This window comes from Dicentrarchus labrax, unplaced genomic scaffold (genome assembly GCF_905237075.1).
Source record: "Dicentrarchus labrax unplaced genomic scaffold, dlabrax2021, whole genome shotgun sequence".
Lineage (NCBI taxonomy): Eukaryota > Metazoa > Chordata > Actinopteri > Moronidae > Dicentrarchus > Dicentrarchus labrax.
The window spans coordinates 20,766,816-20,787,917 of record NW_026136712.1 but is presented as its reverse complement, the minus strand read 5'-3'; the positions used below and the strand labels follow the sequence as shown (position 1 = coordinate 20,787,917).

The window sequence follows — 21,102 nt, the reverse complement described above, 5'->3', positions numbered from 1 at the left end:
TCATTAACCCGGTGCAAAGCGTACCTAAAGCGACATGATGAGGTCCAGTGAGAGCTGCTGCACACAGAAAAATACTTTGTTTAAAATTAACCCAGTGTGCATCAGTATAGCACAGACACAGTGGGTATAAAACCACCCAACAGAAGGGTTTCTTTGACTGGGTCCGTTTTTAACTCAGTGTATTTCCTCTTATGTTGCATATACCAAAGATTTAGTTCTTTAAAGTCCATTTTGTTTCTATTTTTTACATACATTTTTTTTACTGCCTCTCTGCTCTGCCCTGCAGCCACTAGTATGCCTTACCGTCATATTTCAGAATCATTTCATCATAACTGCTCTTTTTTGTTGACATTATTACAGCTATATATATATATATATATATAAATATAATTGTTTGTTAGGAACACTTGTTAGGAAGGTGTTTGTTTGTGCCTCAACATCTCTGAACTCCCTGAACTCAGTGTATGTCGAGGTGTTAGACTTTGCTCCTAACACGCAGGCTTAGGCAACAGTGTGCAGTGAGCTGCGATCCAGAACTGTAATCAAAAAGTTATTTCATTATAGACAATTAAACAATAATGTGCGCTCAATATTTTTATTTTCCACCAAAAAATTTAAGTTTTAATGCTTGACATCCCAGTCCATTCTCAGTGTCTGTGCACTGGTGGATCACACTGTATAAGCTGCATACTGGACCATCTCAATCGTCTTCTGTTATGCACAAATGCACAGTATGCACTTATGCACAGTGTTTCTGTTTTTAAATTAAATGTCCAACAATAAGCCAATGTGAACAAGATTGAACAAATGTATTGTTTACAGGATAACATCTTCTGCCTTCACCAACCTGATGAATGCAGCCAGAAACATTCCACTTACACTGACGCTCACACACTCGTTTACTGTGTGTGTGTGTGTGTGTGTGTGTGTGTGTGTGTGTGTGTGTGTGTGTGTGTGTGTGTGTGTGTGTGTGTGTGTGTGTGTGTGTGTGTGTGTGTGTGTGTGTGAGATCTTAAAGACAGAGACCGTCGTATCCTCTTCACCTCCCAGTCAACAAAAACCCGTTAAACCTGTTTTTTGTCTCTGTAATGTCTGCAGGTGGATCGAGCTGCAGCCGGGCTGCTGGCGCTCGGCCTGACGAAGGGAGACCGGCTCGGCATGTGGGGACCCAACACTTATGAATGGATCCTCTTCCAGTTCGCCACAGCCAAAGCTGGCATTATACTGGTGAGTGTGCAGTATGCTGTACAGCTGTGGCACAAATTAATGCTCACAGATTTATTTAGTGCAGCTTTGACGTGATGTCTTTGTCACATACTCAACATGTGGCCCAGAAAATCACAGACTTCAATTAAATCTATATTTTAATTTATTTTGGTGATATTTATGTTACTTTTCCCACCACAAAAACACAACTAGCAATGAATGTATTGTCTAAAAGGTTTTATGCACCTAAAGCCTGATTTATCTTACTCCTCTGTGCCATAGAGCTTTATTGTTGTCCAGAAACATTTTAAAACACACCAGTGAGTCACACTGTTGCACATGTTTGTTCATTAGGTTAAACACACACACTGTAGTTTGATTTGGCTCAATCACACATACACCGTCCTGCCGCCCCAAATACTCACTACAGCACCGAATGTGGATTAATCTGCCGCTGAATACAGTCCCATGTCCTGTTTTATTAAAGTCTCCAACTGTTTATTTTAACAGTTTATTTTATAATTTTACATATATAATTTACGTCTTCAGTAGGAAACAGTGGGCTGAACACGCTGTTGGTTTGGCCCTTTTCATGGGATTTGTTGACAAAAACAAAAATATAGAATATTTACAGCTTCATCCTTTAACATATTAATCAATATAATGCCATATAATAAATCCATCTTGAGGAAAAGACCTGAAGACAAAGTTCAGTAGGTAAGTGTAGTAAAGAGACGTAATATTTGTAACCAATGTGGAGGACAAACGAGTGTGAGGGCACCTTTCACCGACATTATTATATTGGTGCAAACTGCCATTCACAGGGACAAAGTCTGGTCAGTTTTGTTCTTTATGTACACTGTCTTTGCTTCGGCTTTGGCCCAATTTCAACTCTTTCAACCTTCAGTTTCTTTTTATGGTTTTACCGCTGTTCTAATAGGTGTCTGTGAATCCAGTGTACCAGCTGCAGGAGGCCGAGTTCGCCCTGCGGAAGGTGAGCGACTTCTTTACGTCCCCGTTTTCACTGTTAAACACAGAGTCTGTATCACATCTTCAATCCTCTGCTCCTCTTCTCACAGGTTGGATGTAAGGCTATAGTGTGCCCTGAGCAGTTTAAGACTCAGAAATACTGCAACATGCTGAGGCAGATATGTCCCGAGATCGAGTCGTCCACCCCGGGAGACATCAAGAGTGCCAGGTACAGCTGCGTGGTGTCCACCCATCACTGGTCTTAACTTAGTATTCACTGCAAAGCACGTATGCAAACATCAACTGTGGTTAATGTCAATGGGAGACACAGTCCCGAGCAGGTCTCTGCTGTCAATCATGACATGCAACCCCCTTTTTATAGCTTCAATTAAATAATTAAACAATTGAACATAAATCAGAGTAAAAGAACTACCTAAAATTACAGAAACCATCTTCGGGGAAAATGTATTTTAAGTTTAGTTTTTTTTTTTGGCCAAGCAGCATCAGTCTGTCCTCGGAGGTTGCTAACACTAACAGCAGATACATTAGCAGTTAGTGGAGTTGAGGCAGAGCAGCTGGAGGACGTCAGAGGGAAAAACAGACTATATTCTCTCCATAAAATATGATCCAGTTTCACCTAAATCCCTGATAAAGTAATCGGTTATGTGAGCATGCGTCACATTTAGTTTTACAGGAAGACAATTGATTGGACTTTGATATAAAAATACAAATAAATTGAGTTTTTGGACCTTTTTTGGCACACATTGTTAAATATGGGAACAATATAACTGAGGATGTGATCTTAAAGGGTTAAAATGACATTCTTCATTTCACCAGGACTTTTTTTTTCTTTTTTTCTTGTGGTTGTTATGTAAAAAATGTCTTTGGTGCCACGCTGGGGGAATTTAAACTTTGAACCTTAGTAGGCCTGTGTGAATACAGAGTCAAGACCCAATATTGCAGTGAAACTTCGAGCTTTGACTCACGTTTTTTTGTGTTTGTTTTCCCGTCAGACTCCCAGACCTCCGCTCCGTGATTGTTCTGGATAATCGACAACCAGGAATGCTCCATTTTGAAGACGTGATGGAGGCGGGAAGCAGCCAGTACGTACAGCAGCTGCAGGATTTGCAGAAGACGATCTCCTTCGACGACCCGATAAACATCCAGTTCACCTCGGTAATTGTTGCATAATTCCTGCTGACCCGAAGGGTTCTCAGAGAGCTCGGTGCTACCTGAAACGTAACTGGAGTCGCTTATCTTTGGTGTGGAGGGTGTGGCAGTTTTTCACTCACTGGGAGGAAAAAGGGCTGCAGACTTACAAAAATTGTTCTCTCGATAGTTCTGTGATAGAAATCTTCACCTTTCTTTTATATTCTTTACTTTTTAGACACATACTAAACTTATTTTAGGCTTTTTTACTGAGGATAAATGTTAAAATGACAAAAAGTACTATATATATTATGCTGATGTCAGGTTCAACCAATGATGTAAAACTATTAAGATAACCAGTTAACTGACCCACCCTGTTTGAAGAGCAATAAAAGAATCAGAATAACCTTGACATCCTCTTATCGAACCATGTTTATGGCTTTCTAAATACAGTCATTTATTTTCTAGTATCTGTCACCAGGAATTACAAAACGTTTGGACGTGTAATAAATCAGTCTTTATATATATTATATTATACTGTTGTCAGGTTCAACCAATGGTGTGGAACTGTTAAGATAAACACTTTTAATAAGACACTGTAGAGACATTCACATAACAAATAATTGTAAATCGAGCTGATGAATTAATTAGTCGATCGTCAGCAACTATTTTGATGATCAGTTAATTGTTTCTGTAGGTTTTCAACCAAAAAGTCTCACCATTCATTCGTTCTGGCTCTTCTTTTGTGGTGATTTGTTGCTTTTCTCTGTTTTACATGATTGTAATCTGAATGTCTTTTAGGTTTTGAACTGTTGGTGGGACAAAACAATAATTTAATTTGACATTTTGTACATTAAACGGTTAATTAATAAGAAAATAATCTTTAATTGTAGCCCTAATTGCAAGAAATCTGAAAAAGTATTTTTTTTGGCTGTATTGTAAGTTTATAAGATCACAGACTGTCTGTTCTTCACCATGTTGTTTAACCTTGACATGCTCTTATCAAACCATGTCTTTCTGAATACAGTGCATTTATTTTCTAATATCTGTTACCAGGGCACAACTGGGGCTCCAAAGGGCGCCACCTTGTCTCATTTCAACATCGTCAACAATGCCTACTACGTTGGCAAGAGAGTGGGATACACCTGGAAGGTGAGTCATCATGTATCAGAGTTTTATCAACCTTTTCTGACCAGTAAATCCTTAATTTATTATTTATTTATTTGTATTATTATTAAGTGAGGTTGGGGTACAGTTTAATTTGAGCTACTTTGAACTTCTCCCACGCTGTTGGACAGACAGAGGCCGTCCTGGAGGGGCTGCGAGCCGAGCTGCTGTTAACTTTAGCTCAGCTTGTTTCTCTGATAACTTAAGATCCAGACGTCCGATGACTAAAATCCTTCATCCAGTTCAAATCTAGAGTTAAAAAGCACCAAGATCTAAACAGTGGATGGTAACAATGTGGCTCACACTGGATAAACAGTCAATGTATGACAGCTTCTGGCAGACAACCACAACGCTGACGCAGGCACAAAGGGGATATGCGGTAAAAAGCAGCGTTACCTGAATAATGTGACAGATTTCTTTGAGTTTGAACATTGTTGGAAACATTTGGGATAATGTAGGCCTAAAACATAAAAGATCCACATGGTGTATCTCCACTGGAGCTGTATATTCTCAGTGCATAAAACCCTTTTTCTCTCCTGATTTCGTCCCACAGCCTCACCCTCGGATCTGTCTGCCTGTGCCTCTCTACCACTGCTTCGGCTCCGTGGGCGGTGGGATGTGTATGGCCGTGCATGGCATCTCCCTGGTCTTTCCCTCTGCAGGGTACGATGGAAAGGCCAACATAGCAGCTCTGGAGAGTGAAAGGTAATATCAGAAATCCTTGGTCTGGTCCGTACATTAAGGGTTTGTGGAAAATGTGCTCAGATGTCTGTACGCTGTATTATCCTGTAACAAAGGATCAAATGTGCTCAGAATATAATCAGCATTCATTCTGGAGCAGCAGGGTACCACGAGGTCTTTGTGATACAAAGGTAAGAGGGTTGCTTGTGATTAAAGCTTATTTCTAATTAAATAGTCAAATCTGAAGGAATTCAGTCCAAAGCAATGTGAAGATATCGTCACCCATCGGTTTGTGGAGAACTGTTTGAAGCCTCCAGTTTGTCGTTACGGTCGTTGCCATTACGGGTTGTTGGAGCCAGCGGAGGTGACGCACTGTGAGTTGAGCTGCTCTCATTGGCTGCCTGGTTTCGACTTTATGGTCTGTTTTACTCTAAATGGGACCATCAGTTACTAAATGAACAGCGTGCTGTATGGAAGAAGACTGAAACTAGAGCACAAGACCATAAACTCATCAGGAAACTGTTTACTGAGCTCATAAATCAACTGAGAAGTCGACTCATTTCTCTGTAAGACTGAATGGTATCAGTGTGTTACTGCAACCAATGATAATGAATAATATACGCAACACATCAGGATATGTGATGCATGCAGAGAGGTTACAGACTGGGAGAAATATGCTTGTGTGTGTATAGTCAGAATTGAGGTCAAATGTTGTTTCGTGGTAAGTCTGGTTCTCATTAGTGTCGGATGCTCTGATCAGATGGACTCCCTGAGGGGGATCAGATATCACATGGTGGTCTGCTCTTCACTGTTAAGTCTTTGTAAATGTCTTCTGGTGCTCAAATGATCACTAGACTCTGTGTCACCTAAATGGACTGCAGCCATTTTTAATGTTAATTACACCTGTGCTCTTCCTGCTCTGACAGGTCACAGTGTCTCCTGTGAAAGGGGTCAGCAGGACATTTATTTATTCATGGCAGCCTCACTGATAAGAGGCCAGTTTTTACAGTTTTGTCTGTTGGCAGTGAAAAGTGTAAGTGATGTGGGCCCCACTGACCCCCCGTCGCTGTATAAGCAGTCCGTATTTGGCCAGCTGTGGAGGGTTTAAAGTGCGGAGTGTCAGTTTAAAAGGATATTCTAAGATTTGTTGTCACTGTATAATAGTAGAAATACTATTATTACTAAAAATATATAAAACTATGTCTATGAGTGGTGAGACTGACACTTTTTTGAGTTTTAATGTTCAAAGCACAAAAAAAATCACTTTTGTTTATATTGTTTCTAAACAGAACAATCAGATTTTTTATATTTTACTTTGCTGGTGCTTATCATTTAGTGCTTACTCCCCCTAGAGGCAGTGTACACACATTTTTACCCCAACAATTCAAAGCATAAATTGCTTCATTGAGAAAAGAATAACTGAAAATAACTCACCTATCTGACAGAATAGACTTGTATTACATGTTGTATTTCAAGTTTCTGATTCAAATACAGTGTTTTTATTATGGTGAAATTGTATCTAAGTATTGCTGGCAATACTCAGATCCCTCATCCGTACAAAAATTGGATCAACCAGCCAGCTTTAGCTCCAAACCAGATGAAGAAAAAGAAACCTCCTCCTGCTTCCTCCTTCAGACACGAATAAGTGCACCAATCATCAAAGCTCATCTTTCAAGAAAAATACTGTCATATAAATCTGATCTTTTCTAAAAAACGTAAAGAGGTGTACCTTTTTAAATTTACAGGACACAACAATATTATTATTGGAGCTTTTTTCTTTGTGTTGCTGAAGCATGTAACATTATGTAAATTAAAGGAATAATGTCTCTAAAGCTCTTCTGTCAACCTTTTAAAATCACAGCCTGAGGCTTCGTCCGCGTCTGATGAGTCAAAACCTGTAGAGTCGGTTTCTGAGTCAGAAACAACCTTCACCTGTTTTTAATTGATATTCCTTCTGTGTCCGACTAAAGACTGATTTTAAATGCTGTGTAGTAATCTAATTTGTTCACTTAAATGCACTATAACAAGAACTTTATAACTAAGTGTCAAAGCAACAGAGGGGAACTTTATAACTAAGTGTCAAAGCAACAGAGGGGAAGAGTCTCCACAAACTGACACTCTTAAGTTTCAAAAGAAAGTGTTAAATTAAAATGTAGGTGAATTAGAAACAAATAAACCAAAACATGTTGTCAAATTATTTATATTTTAACCACCACCAACTAGCAAAGTCATCTAGTGTCTCAGAGAAATGTGTTTGAGTTTGAGAAAGAAAACCCCGACATATGCAAGTTTCTGACACTTTTTATGCAGGTTTATTTTGTGAATTTGGAAATGAAGATGTTTTCTGTAAATCTGTCAACTTTCCACTCCCAGGTGCACCTTCATCTACGGCACCCCCACCATGTACGTTGATATGATCAGCCAACCGGATTTGGCCAAATACGACTTATCATCAGTTGAGACAGGTGAGAAAAAGATTCTGCTTTTATAGAAAGCAGCAACAAACTTTCTGTTTTTCAAACAAAACATGTGACAGTTTTAATGATTTAATGCCTTTTTTTATCCCTCTAATATAAAAGAATATTTACATATTTCAAATACTTTTAAATTGTGTTTATTTTGCTGTAGGCATCATGGCTGGTTCCCCTTGTCCTCCAGAACTTGTAAAGAAGGTCATTTCTGCAATGGGCATCAAAGGAATAACAGTGAGTGGAGCTAACACATGTATAACTCGTTTTTAAATTGTTATTATGGATTATATTATATCTCACCAAGCAACTGATAAAAAAAATTTACTTTACTTTACAACATAAATCAATGGTGCAATTCTGCTTTCACACCCTAGTGGGAGACAAATCCTCAGAATAACATCCATGAGATTTAACAGGAGCAGGAATACACAGCACATGTGAGCACACTTTATATCACTACATATATTTTAGACAAAGAGAAGACTTGATTTTGTAAAAGGTTTATTGGATGTGAGCGCTTGTTTACCACGTCCAAAAGTCCAGGAAATGTATAAAGATACTGAATATACAGAAGATATGCATAAAGTCAACAAATCGGTAGCCCTCATAGTTGTTGTGGAGGAAATGGTTCACTTTTGTCTTCCAGTTTCAGGTTAAGTGTTAAGAAAATGTAAAATATGATACAAATAATTCTCTGTTTTAATGTATTTGTCTTTTCTTGAATTCTCACTCGTGTACATTCAGCATAAATGAACTAAATCCAGTTTTATAGATCTTTTAAAGAGGTCATATTATGCTAATTTTCAGGTTAATACTTGACTACTATAACAGTTTTACATGCTTCAATGTTTAAAAAACACGTTATTATTATTTTTAATTAAGCCGCCGCCTCCCGAGAGCCCCGTCAGCTCCCATAATCCTGAGCAGCGGGGCTGTCACCTAGTCTATAGATGGAGCCTGTTATAATGTGATGTAATAGAGAAAATGGAAGAAAAGGCTGAATACAAACAAAGTGTGTCATTAACTCTCTTTAGTGTGGACTTTTCAGACCTTTTACATGCACAAAAACATCTATATAACAAACTAAAGCACATGAGAAACTCCAAAAAAGCACAACATGGCCTCTTTTAACATGCGTTCGTACATTGAAAATGGCACTGGAAGTAAAAATACAGCTTGGAAATTGAATTCATTGGTCCACACGTTAAGCTTACCCACACCTTCAAAGTCTTATTGTCTCTTAAGAAACACGTCTTCAGTCGCTGTGTCCTTTTTCTTGTGGTCAGTCAGGGAATAAAACTGACATCACAAAGTAGAAAAGAGGGTGAACGAGTGCTGATTCTTGCCTGAGCGACAGTTGTAGGACGTTTCCTCGTAGTTTGTAAGAGCGTTTTTTGTTTTTGTCTCTGTGTCTTTATGTCTTTTGGAGCCGTTGTTGGAGCCAGTATGTATTTGTGCTAAGATAATCTAAGACTTGACAGAGGTGTCAATCCTCTCATATTAACTCTCTCTGTAAGAAAGCAAAGTAAGTTTATTTTTTTCTTTTGAATCTGGTTTGAGTTTACATTGTGTTCATGCTAATCAAGAAACACCTCAGAAACATATTTTTTGGGGGATTTGTGACTGTTAAAATGTTTCTGAGGTACTAAATGCACCAGGAAAAGAGAACAGCACATCTGTCCTTAAAGCTGCAGTAGGTAACTTTTATAAAAATAACTTTTTGCCATATTTGCTGAGACTTTCACTAAATCCTGAACTTGAGATAGATAATCTGTGAAAAAATCTGGTTCCTCTGGCTCCTCCTGAACTTTTGCTAAAAATACAAAAGTTTTTCCTTTTGTATTTAAAAAAATTATATTTTTATTACACAAACACATTCTGGAAATGATCGTCGGCCACAAAAGTGATTGAAAACGTCGTAGTATGGATGCCAGGCCAGTAGGCGGCAGTGTAACTTTGCAACACAACGCTTTCCTCTACAGCGCCAGAGTATAAACAGGAAGAGAAGATGGCAAATGACTAAAAAGCATCAAAATATATCTATTAGGTTGAAACGTGAGTAATAGTCGTGTGTGAAGTGGAGCCGTGTTGTCACCATATTTGGCAATAAGTAGCGGCGGCGAGAAGGCGTTTTCAGGTCAAAATGCTGTCGTGTAAACAAGGAATGAGACTCAACAATTAACTAGTTTTTTCAGCTCTGATTGGTTGTTTTCATTCGGGCCCGGTGGATTCTTACAAATACCAGTAGGAGCACTAGGAGGAGCCAGAGGAACCTGATTTTTTCCCCCAAATTACCTGTCTCATGTTCTACTGTCAGGATGTAGTGAACAGTTTTAGCAAATATGACAAAAAAATAATGAATAAAAGTTACCTACTGCAGCTTTAATGCTTTTTGTAGGCTTCAGTTATTCAAATGCATCCTTTGTTTTGGTGGTTTCCACTTCATACTTAAGTCTTCATTTTTGGATATAAATGGATGAAAAGTCCATAAAGCTCCCCGTGTGTTTATGTGTGAGAGAGCGACGTGTGTATCTATGCATGTGTTTGTTTACACTGGTGACAACATGTGGCAGAGGAATAGATGGACAGTCTTGAAGTAGAACGAGTTAGCATTGCTTTCGTTGCATTAGTAGCCGGTCACCTGGACAGGCTCCTCCTCAGCGTCTCCTGTGGAAAAGACACAAAATCAGCAGCCAAATTAAACAGTCTGCCCTCCAACCAGAGACCCCATGACCTGGACTCTGTGTACTGGACCCCAGGGCCAACGTGGAAAAGTTCAGACGGGGACAGAAGGGGAGGACAGAGAGTTCTGCGGTCAGGAAGAGAGAGGTGAAAAACAAAATCATGCAAAGCCAACTCTTCGGCCACTCCAAAACCAACGTAAACCTTATGTGGGAACGTCTGAATCCAATGTCGCCTTGTACAAAAGTCCAGCTGAAAACCGTTACACCAGACCATCACAAAAGAGATGTGATTTTGGACTTTAAATGGAGGCCATAATGAGAAGAAAAACTGCACCTCAGCTATTTGCAAAGGTAGTGATCAGCGAGGGCGTCTCTTGAAAACATTTCTCTTTAAAATTTAAGGGTTTGGGTTCAAAAAGGTCAAGTTTTATGGTTATTTGGATCTTCATCAACAGCTGAAGTTTCAAAAACATCATAAAGAGAGCTAACAGGGGATTTATGAACACCATTTTAAAGCCACGTTAGATTTATGTCTTTGGCGACTCCTAGTGGTGGAATCAAAAAACAAAAACAACCTCTAACCATCATCTTTAGAGGCTCATAACTTTAAAGAAAGGGTTCCACATTTGGATGAGTTTGATTATTTACTTTTTTGCTCAGATGTTAGATGAGAAGATTGATGCCGCTCTCATGTCTGTATGCAAAAATATGAAGCTACAGCCAAGGGGTGGTTAGCTTAGCTTAACATTGAGACTGAAAGCAGGGGGAAACGGCTAGTCTGGCTCTGTCTAAAGGTAGAAAAATCCACCTCTAAAGCTCACTAGTTAACATGTTATATCTAATTTGTTTAATCTGTAATTCCAGCACATGGTTTTTACATGGATACAGGATATAATGTTTTAATTAGTGAGCTTTAGAGGTGGTTTTAGACTGATTTAGTTAACTTTTGGCCCCTGTTTCCAATATTACCGCTGTCAGGCTCTCAACAAGAAAACGTGAACATGCATATTTCTCAAATATCGACTTAATCCTTCAGTGATTTTATGTCCTTTAGCTTGTTCGGAGGCAGGTACCTGTACAGCTGCGTGTTCAAATGCGCCTGCCCTTTCTGGCTCTTTTCACTTTGACTCTGCAGCCACTGAAGGCGGTGCTGTCTCTGACTTGTTTGCCTTTCTGCGGAGGTGGAGATGCGCACACTGCGTCCGGACGGTTGCGGCTAGAGTCCATCCACCTGCGGGTAGAAAAGAAAAGATAAGGAGCAGAAGTTGGTTGTTAGACGGCTAGTTGGTCTCTCAAAGTGTCCATGTAGGGAAAGAGAGACGCTGGTGTGAATATGAAGATACCGTCTTTTAGGTGATAATCTGTCTCAGTGTTACTGTGTTTGTAGTGATGCTTTAGAGGTGGCGGTCAGTAATTGTCCCCTGACTTTTCATCTTAATTTTAAAGGTGCACTGTGGAGTTTTCTTGTAAACAAACGGTTATCTTCGTAATCAGTATAACTGATGCATCTTGTGTATCCTTGAGGTCTGACAAATGTGTTTGTCTTCCCTCACATTCAGAACTTAATTTGTCTTAAAGCACCAGTGTGAAGGATTTAGTGGCATCTAGTGATGAAGTTGCAGATTGCAACCAACTGAATACCCTTCAAAATATGTAGGAGAAACTACTACGCTAAACTCATTCAGAACACCAAAGGCTCGATCAAGAGTCAGTGTTTAGTTTGTCTGTTCCACTGTAGAAACGTGGCTGTTCAACATGGCGGACTCTGTAGAAGAAGACTCGCTCCTTCTGTCGATTAAAAACAGCTGATTCTAAGGTAACAAAAACACAATGATTCTTATTTTCAGGTGATTTATACACTAAAGAAAACATACCTATGAATATTTATGCCAATAGATCCTCTTAAATGTTGCACATTGGACCTTTTTTAAAAGTTGGAAACCTACCAAATATCTGCAGAACTAATGACAATCCCATCAGCCTCGGCTGTACTTGTACACCCCAAACTAACACAGTGACTAACACAGAGCCTACTGATGATAGCTGCTAGCGTGGCTGTATGGGGGGGTTCCAGGTGAGTCTCTTACCTGCGCAGTGGAGCTAGCTGGCACGTGCAGCTCCATGGGTTGTTGGAGAGGGTGAGGTTGGTGATGGTGCCGAACTCGAGGCTTTTGGGAAGGGACTTTAGCTTGTTGTTGTCCAGGTGCAGTGACTTGACCGCCGTCACACCAGTAAACGCACCATCAGAGAACTGGAAAAAGGTAGATTCATACATGAGTTTTTATATAGATTTATATATCCAAAGCCATTCACACACACACACACACACACACACACCAGTGGCAGTGAGCTACCATGCAAGGTGTCGGCCTGACCCGCCAGCCAACGCCCATCCTTGTGTCTGTCACACAGATGCAGAGCGAGGGAATCTCGCCAGTGTTTCTCTGGCATGAAAGCCTCCTCTCATCCTTCCTTCTGTAAACACTGACAGTCACTGCCCTCCTTTTTCCTTCTTCATATGCATCTGCGAGGGTGCTAAAAGCTTCAGAGAGGTGCTAGATGAACCCATCTAAGCCGTGTCAAGTTTAGTCTCCTCCAGAAGGAAGAAGCGGGCAGATGAGAGAGGAGCTTTTTTTTTTTGAAGGGTTGTTTTATGTGAGTCTGGAAGAGATGAAGCTGTTTGGAAATTTCCACTGTAGAGCGACAAGTAGCTGAGGGCATTTCTGAAGCAATGGAAGATGGATGACTTCCAGCATGGCCGAGGTGTTTTCACTCTTTCTGTCGTCTCCCTCTTCGGGCCATTCCTCTGCCAGGAAGGCTCGCAAAGGGCCCAATTGTCCATTCAACCGGGGCGATGGCAAGCTAAAAATACTCCTCTTCATGCACTGTGGAACACCCTGCCTCTGTTTATCTGTCTCCTAACCCCTCCTGACCTGTTTACAAGACTCTCCCAGTGAAAGTAGAAAACACACCTTGCTGAAAATAACACTTGTGTAATAATTAGATGCAGACATGCTTGGCCAGGGTCCAGCAAACAAAAACACTCTAAAAATACCCGCATTTGGCTGGAAATTGGTTTAATCTCCCTGGCCTCCCTCGCCATCTCCTGCTGCTTCCACCTGGCTCTCGCACAGTCCCGGCGTGAGAAGGTTGTTATTTTACAGTTTTCCCCTCGGGGATGCCTCCATACTGTGGCACAGGTACACTCAAATATTGGATTAACCTCAAGTATGAAGCAAATGTGCACGTAGGAATGTCTGCAAAGTAGCGGGGTATAGCATAGAGCTTGTACTGTATACGTTCATAGTGAAGCGGGGTGAGAATCTGGATGAACAGATGGACAGACTGCTGTGTTTAGGGTCAAAAGTTACTGTGAAGCAGTCGGACATGTAAAATGGAGGCTGGATATTTAGGAAGGCATCAGCTTCAGTGTGTTTATAGAAGTAAAATGATGCCACTTCAATCAATTGACTATTCGATTTGTCTATAAAGTGGTTTAAAATTGTGAAAAATGTTTCCCAGGTGACGTCTCAAAATGTTGTTTTTTGTTTGATAACTCAAAGGATATTTAATTTACAATCATAAAACAGAGAAAAGCAGTTAATTCTCACATTTTAGGAGCTGAAACCAGCAATTTCTTGTAAATTTCTGCTTGAAAATTTAATTATCAGAGGACTTATCAATTCACTGACTAATCGTTTCAACTCTAATCTTCATTCTACTGAAATCTAGGAGACAGATATCTCAAAACCCAAACAAACTGAAATGAAAATATCTTCATGAAAGGTTATTTTTGGTAAACGGACCCTTTGAAAATACCTTTTCTCTTAACTTTGTTTATTAAAGTTGCACGGCCATTAAGAGATTAGAGATTCGACATCTAGATACATGTGCACAGTCACAGCAGCAGCTTACGCTCACGTAGGGTGATACAGTCGACTATATCGAATAAACACTCTAATTATTAGTTAGTGTTTCAGCACATGTGCATCCTCTGGTTCACGTCTGCACTCAAAAGACTGAAGAATGCAGCATGAGGTTCGCATTATGTGACGGGTGGGGGGGGGATGAAGCAGGAACGCACAAACCAACCACTGCATACTGTAGATTCAGTCACAAAATTCATGTAAATGTGTGGTTGGTTATGTAATGTGATGTATATTGGCTGCTGACGGGTGGGTGTGGACCGTTGGCAAGCCCGTGCATGTAAATATGCTGATGAAATATAGTCGGGCCAAGCTTGCCAGACCAAAACAAATAAACAAATATTAAAACAGGCGCGCAGTATAGAACCCTTTTTAATGGGATACTTGTTATTCTGCCATTCATTTATACAATTTTAAACAATTTTATTGAATATGGAGGATTTACATCAAGATTTTTCTTCAAATTTGAATCTGAAAAGCTCTCTGTCATGTCCCCTTCTTTATTTATTTTGTTATTTGCTTTTTATTAAGCTTTCTTTTAAGGAACACAGATAAACAAAAGTGAGACATGCAACAACTAGACAAAAAACACACTTTTGGAAGGAAAATGAGTAAATTAAATAAATAAACAACTAAGTCTACATATATACATACATTTGAATGCATTTTCACCAATTTTCATACCTTTTCTTTCTATCTATTTATAATATTTAATATGTGATGTGATTATTTTGTCCTTTATGGAGGTTAAACTAATAGATCCCTTAAATTTTGAGCCAAAAACAAACTTTTTTTTAAATGTTTAAGTGCTTTAAATGTGCACATGGTAGGCATTAGATATTAAAATCATGCTAAGTCTGTCTAGTAAATACCAGTAAAACCATAGACTGACCTTCTCCAGACCCATGCTGTCCAGGTTTAGTTTCTCCATGTAGCGGCCAAAGCTCTGGAAGGCGTTGTCTGGGATGGTCCTCATGGGGTTCTTCCCCAGCGTGAGTTCCTCCACCACTCGCAGTTTGCTCATTGCCACGCTGGGATAGGTGGACATCTTGTTACTGTCTAGGTGAAGTATAGCGAGGTTCTCCACATCGTCCAGAGAGCCCGGCTGCATGGTCGTCAGCTCGTTCCCGCTCATGTGCAGCCAGCGCAAGTCTTTAGCGCCCGCGAAGGTCCCCGGCCGCAGCTCCCGGAGCTTGTTGTCATTGAGCTGCAGGATGAAGAGGTTGATCATGGGGGAGAAGATGCCCTTGGCCAGGTCGCTGATCTGGTTCCCGTCTAGGTAGAGGTAGGTGAGCTCGGTGAGGTCCTCGAAGGCGCCGGGCTTGATGCTGTTGATCTCGTTGTTGGACAGGTAGAGGTAGATGAGCTTCTTCAGCCCCTTGAAGGCCTGGGATCCGATCTCTCGGAGCTGACAGTGCTGCATGTGCAGAGAGATGAGTCCCTTGCTCTCGCTGAAGGCCCCCGTGGGTATGATGCCCAGGTTGTTTCTCTGCAGGTTCAGCAAACGGGTGACCTCAGACACCCGGGGGATCTTCTTCAGCCCGACGCTGTCGCAGATGACGTGCTGGAGGTCACCGTGGCAGTGGCACAGCTCGGGGCACTGGCTCGGGGCTCCCTGCACTGCAGGGCCCAGGACCAGGAGGCAGGTCCCCAGCAACAACCAGCTCACACAACGCATGCTGACCAGCCAATGTCAGTTTCTTGGCGTCTTTCAGTCTTTTAGCAGAACAGGAACAAGCAGAAAAACTAACAGACGAAGAACTCTGAAGAAGAAAAGGCGAAAGGTTGAACTGAATGTTTTGTATTGAGAGAAACAGACGCAGAGCGAAGGAGTGAAAAGGTGAGTGACTGAGCAAAGGTGGGCAGAGGCATTCACTTTGAGAGGAGGATGGCCAGTCAACAGAACACACGGCACTATTTATAACATTTACTTGAGGAAAAAAAAAAAAAAGAAAAAACGAGGAGGGCTTGCCAGGGTGTTAGAGTGAGAGGTTTGCAAGAGGAAGTCAAGTGTCTGTGAGAATTTAACCCTAAATGAGCAGGAAGACGAGCTCGCGGGGACCGACTCCGTCTCTCTTTTGCTACTGGCAGCAACATGAAATCGCTGCTGGATGTGCAGACAAATCAAAAGACAAAAAAAGACACATGCACATGTTTAACAGGTGAATGTTTCAACAACGTGGCATGGGCTCAGGTTCGATCGGCGCACGCTTCCAGACACCTCTATTGTTTTTCAGTCTGCGGTGGCAGGAAAAGGGAGCCACTCCTGTGCAGCTGTTTTATAACCTATAATAGTCTCCAGATGGCTGGCAAGACACGAGATGCTGTTTCAAGTCATAACAATTGCAAAAGATACTTTACAAAGGAAGGTTTTTGGATACCGCTTTACATTCCTGTGTGCATTCTTTCTTTTGAATTGGAGCGTGGTATTATGTAATGGCCTTTGTGAGTTGTTGAAGTGATTGTGGCTGATCGGGTTTCAACTTTAAGGCTTAAGTGAGAATAAAAGTCTGTCGCTGTGAGGATACAGCTTTATTTAAGGTGTTCATTGCACCTGCTTTTAGCAATAAAAGGGAGGAAGGTTTCAGAAAAAAAGAGCAGCAGGACTTTGTTGACTGGCTCAGGTCAGTGGATGGTTTGGCTTCAGGTGGCTGCGTTTATAAGATGGATGGACCCAACCCAGGATAACTGGAATCTAGAGTTTACTTAACAAATCTGACATTTTATTGGGAATATCGTCTCCTCCCTGATTTTCCAGGTGAAGTTCTCACTCTGAAAAGCCCTGCAGGTCCCATTGGTCCAACAGTCTCACTCCCTCTTATTGAACATGCACCTGTGAGCTCTAAAGTGTATTTTACCCTTCTGTCTCTTTTTAAGTTAAGTGTCTCCAGCTATCAGGTAAATGTAATGAAGGGAAAAGCTGAAACACTGAAGTACAAATTCTGAGTAAATCTACTCCAGAAATTCAATCTGCAGCAGTTTTCCACCACTAATGTCAAATATTTGGTGGTTACAGCTCAATAATATGAGGATTTGCAGCTGTTTTATATCACTGCAAACTGAATTTATTTGGGTTCAGGACCGTTTATCAGACAAAACAAGACATCCATCACTTATTTTCTGACATTTTGTAGATAAAACGATTCATCAAAAAAAAATATTCAAAGAATATTATAATTTCTCAATCTGCTTGTTTATTTTTAACTGTCTGGGTTACATTTATTAATGTATTTAATTAATATTTAATTATCGATTATAATATATATATATTATTTATTTAATTTTTGTATTAATCTTTTTAGTGTATTTATTATTATTATTAATTATTATTATTATTATTATATTATTCTTTATTTATTTTCTTTCTTTCTTTCCCTTTATTTATTTTATTATTTGTTTTAACTCAGCATAACCCAACAAGCATTTTTCTCCATTTCTCGAAATCATTATAAATGAGGGAAACCTTAATGATTCTTCCATTGTAATCAAGGATGCGTCACCAACAGAGGGCGATGCACAATGTAAAACAACCTGTAGATTATGACACGCCCACTTTGGTTCCCAAATCTGTTGCTGTTTGGTTCCAGTTGGGAACTAACTGAGGTGTCAGCAGGGATCGACTTTAGCTTCCCACAACCCTCCGAAGGTTAAGTGGCTGTAGATAATGGATGGATGGACCTTGGTATCAATGATCAGTCATCAGAGGAGCCACACATCGAGCTCCCAGACAAATAACCCCGTCCGTCAGGGAACTAGTTCGAGGTCCTAAATCTTTCTCTTTGCTCATACTCTGCTGTTTGTGTGTTGGACAGATTGGATACGGTACCACGGAGAACAGCCCTGTGACGTTCTGTGCCGACCCGCTGGACAACATACAGAGGAAGTCCGAGACCGTCGGCTTCATCATGGACCACTTAGAGGTACTACCTCAATGTGACGTGGAAGCAGGGAGAAATATGACTGCAATTAATACGATTTAAGTACAAATATTTCTCCACTGTATACACTCAGTGGCCACTTTATTAGGTACGCCTGCTTTAGTCGATATTCTGCACATTTCAAACACTGTGCAGCTCTTTATTTTAGAACATATGTTTTATACTTACAGGCTATTTGGAGAGTCCACCTACAGATTCATACAGTTTATAGAGTATTTGTAACATTTCAACTGTTTCAGCTGCAGTTCACTTTCACTTTGGTCAAAAAGAAAACTTCATTTCCAAATGCAGTATGTTATATTATTGGTTCTGTTCTGGGACCTTCCTGCTCTTCTACGTGCAGACGTGGAAAGTTTAAGGCAAGGAGAGCAGCAGTTAAGGTACAGAAGAGAGCAGGAATCCATAACAACAGAATTCACATTGATTCAATTAGAAACAGCATAAAAGGTGGAGCCGGGTTGCAGAGGATTGTGCGTGTTTACAATCAGCTGATGTAGCTGGAACGGCATTTTTTATTAAAACAATGAAAAACTAAACAGCTGCTTCATTTCCAACACTGGGACCAGAAGATTTTCTCTTAAACTGAGAAGTTATGCGAGTGCTCTTACTCTTAAAATAATGAAAATAATCTTGTTCCTCTGCTGGGAAATCATGCAAACCATTGTTGTTACTGGTTAAATTGAGCTCAATATTAGCTGTAATATCTTATTGAGACAGTAAGTTAGATATATTTTCTTAAAACCAGATTACTTTTCTAATGCAAAACATGCTTGACAATTCCCAGAAACAAGACTGTTTTTACTTTCTTAAGATTTCCTTTTTTTGCAGCGTAACATGAAGCAGAATCTGAGGAATGTTTGCAGCACGTTGGTGAATCCAAAAAGAATTCAGGCTGTTTTTGGGGTCAAATTGGGGTCCATCCTATCTTGTATTAGAAAGGTGTACCTCCATAATAAAATGGCTGCTGTGTATCAAAAAAATGTCAGAAAAACTGTTTGTGTGTAAAAAGAAACATGATTTTGACATTAAAGTGAATTATTGTTCAGCCCTGAACAGAATTATATGTTTAATTAAACACTTTATATGTTAGTTAAAAGCAATAAAAGAACATATTTAAAAATGTGAATGGGCTGCTCCACAGGTTAAAGTAGTGAACCCCACAACTGGAGAAGTGGTACCTCTGGGGGAGCTGGGGGAGATCATGATCAGAGGCTACTGTGTGATGTTGGAGTACTGGGGGGATCAGGCCAAAACAGAGGAGTGTATCACGAAAAGCGGCTGGTACAAAACCGGGTGAGTGGAAGCTGTCGGTCACTGCATCTCTGTTTAATCGGTAGTGAAGTGAATGATCATTCAATCTAAATGCTGAAACGTTTCCCCAACAGAGACATCGGCAGCTTGGACGCGTACAGCTACTGCCGGATCGAGGGCCGGATCAAAGACATGCTCATCAGAGGAGGAGAGAACATTTACCCGGCGGAGATCGAACAGTTCCTGCACACACACCCCAAAGTGAAGGAGGCACAGGTGAGCTCAGACAACAGGCGCTCAGAAAGCGGGTCTTTTCTCCATAGTTATGTGGAGAAAACGAGGATCATCAGACATCAGTTTAAGTAAATGTTAAAGGACGAGGGTTCAGTGTAATGAATCATAACCTTTTTGGCGTTTTTTCTGAGGACCAACTTTTTAATAATGACGTGCATTAATAAACGTTGCTATTTCTGCATCAGGTCATATTTTCTTCATCATCAGTAAAACAATCCACATTTTAAATACTTTATAAATGAGAAGTGAATTTAGCGCTGGGAATGAATAGTCTCTATACTATAGATTTATAGTTTATATCCATTTTATTACTCAAGATGGGAAACTTGATCTGCAGTCGGGGGCGCAAACATAAAAAGAACAAACCACAAGTACAGACAGAAACACACAAATGATTCCACATTACAGACAATATACAGTAAACCGCAATACAACAACAACGTAAACACAATAAAACAGGATGAAAAAATAAATTAAAATACACATGCAAATTAAGCAGTTCATGCACAAGGAACAAAAGAGTTTCAAACTCAAACAAGGTGCAGGAGGTGGTTTATAAAGCCCAGTAGGGACCTGGCCTTAACCTGCTGATTAAAGACAGCCATCAGGTGGTTTTTATCACTTATATTTAAGTTACACAACTTCTAAAACAAGGACACATTAAAGCATTTAACTTCTTACAGACTCAATGACTGCTTCAAGATATTTATACTGTTCAACAAATTCAATGCTAGTTCCTTTGATGAAGATCTGAGATGTTGGGTGGGAGATTTCCTTCTGAAGTCAGTGACCATTATCTTCGGCCTTTGTGGCGTTTTAATTTGAGAAAGGCCTCATCATCATTTAACAAAGTCCTCTACCACGGGCCCGTGCCCAGATTCATCATTATGGAGCTAATTGTCCAGTATTTCATTGAGCTTTAACTCTATCAGACACACGTTATTATTCAAACCCACAGTATGAAGCTCCTTCTGTCGCTGCAGAGCTACATGTTTCTTTGGTTTTCTGTTTGTCAGGTGGTCGGAGTTAAGGATTTCCGTATGGGTGAAGAGGTCTGTGCCTGCATCAAACTGGCGGACGGAGAGAAATGCACTGCAGAAGAGATCAAAGCCTACTGCAAGGGACAGGTGATTCCCTCTTTAATATTCAGTAATGAGTTATTTTATATCACTTTATCTTCCGTGGTTGAACAGTTTGAACGACTCTCCCTCCTTTCAGATCGCTCACTTCAAGATTCCTCGCTACGTGCTGTTTGTCACCAGCTACCCGCTCACCATCACTGGAAAGGTACATTCCTGAACCCTGGAGTTTTATTTCACTGTGTTTATTAAGATGACATCCAGACTGAGAACAGATCTATAATTAG

The 21,102-nt window shown here is 40.3% G+C and overlaps 2 protein-coding genes and 1 long non-coding RNA gene across 3 annotated transcripts in view; 1 reads left to right on the top strand and 2 right to left on the bottom strand.

Annotated features, from left to right (window-relative positions):
• acsf2 (acyl-CoA synthetase family member 2) overlaps positions 1-21,102 on the top strand; it is a 28,764-nt gene that overhangs the window by 5,434 nt on the left and 2,228 nt on the right. Inside the window, exons 3-15 of the mRNA XM_051416880.1 lie at positions 1,099-1,227; positions 2,147-2,200; positions 2,286-2,404; positions 3,189-3,351; positions 4,381-4,476; positions 5,045-5,196; positions 7,546-7,637; positions 7,801-7,877; positions 18,066-18,173; positions 19,333-19,484; positions 19,577-19,718; positions 20,753-20,863; positions 20,955-21,023. Coding sequence (XP_051272840.1) covers positions 1,099-1,227; positions 2,147-2,200; positions 2,286-2,404; positions 3,189-3,351; positions 4,381-4,476; positions 5,045-5,196; positions 7,546-7,637; positions 7,801-7,877; positions 18,066-18,173; positions 19,333-19,484; positions 19,577-19,718; positions 20,753-20,863; positions 20,955-21,023 — 1,464 coding nt within the window. The remainder of the gene's footprint in view (positions 1-1,098; positions 1,228-2,146; positions 2,201-2,285; positions 2,405-3,188; positions 3,352-4,380; positions 4,477-5,044; positions 5,197-7,545; positions 7,638-7,800; positions 7,878-18,065; positions 18,174-19,332; positions 19,485-19,576; positions 19,719-20,752; positions 20,864-20,954; positions 21,024-21,102) is intronic.
• LOC127372952 (uncharacterized) lies at positions 1,352-3,280 on the bottom strand. The gene is made up of 2 exons (XR_007886763.1): positions 3,162-3,280; positions 1,352-2,452 (listed from the first exon to the last, which is right to left on the bottom strand). It is a non-coding gene; the product is annotated as an uncharacterized LOC127372952 (long non-coding RNA).
• chad (chondroadherin) lies at positions 8,128-17,403 on the bottom strand. Its single transcript, XM_051416881.1, has 4 exons — positions 15,146-17,403; positions 12,415-12,578; positions 11,401-11,558; positions 8,128-10,310 (listed from the first exon to the last, which is right to left on the bottom strand). Exons 1-3 carry the CDS (start codon positions 15,929-15,931, stop codon positions 11,417-11,419), a joined length of 1,092 nt encoding a protein of 363 aa, XP_051272841.1. The 5' UTR covers positions 15,932-17,403; the 3' UTR covers positions 8,128-10,310; positions 11,401-11,416.

Coding starts and splice junctions, on each gene's coding strand:
- chad (XM_051416881.1), bottom strand. CDS start 15,931: ATGCGTTGTGTGAGCTGGTTGTTGCTGGGGACCTGCCTCCTGGTCCTG. Junction 12,579..15,145: donor ACAGCATGGGTCTGGAGAAG/GTCAGTCTATGG, acceptor ACCTTTTTCCAG/TTCTCTGATGGTGCGTTTAC. Junction 11,559..12,414: donor CAGCTAGCTCCACTGCGCAG/GTAAGAGACTCA, acceptor TTCTACCCGCAG/GTGGATGGACTCTAGCCGCA.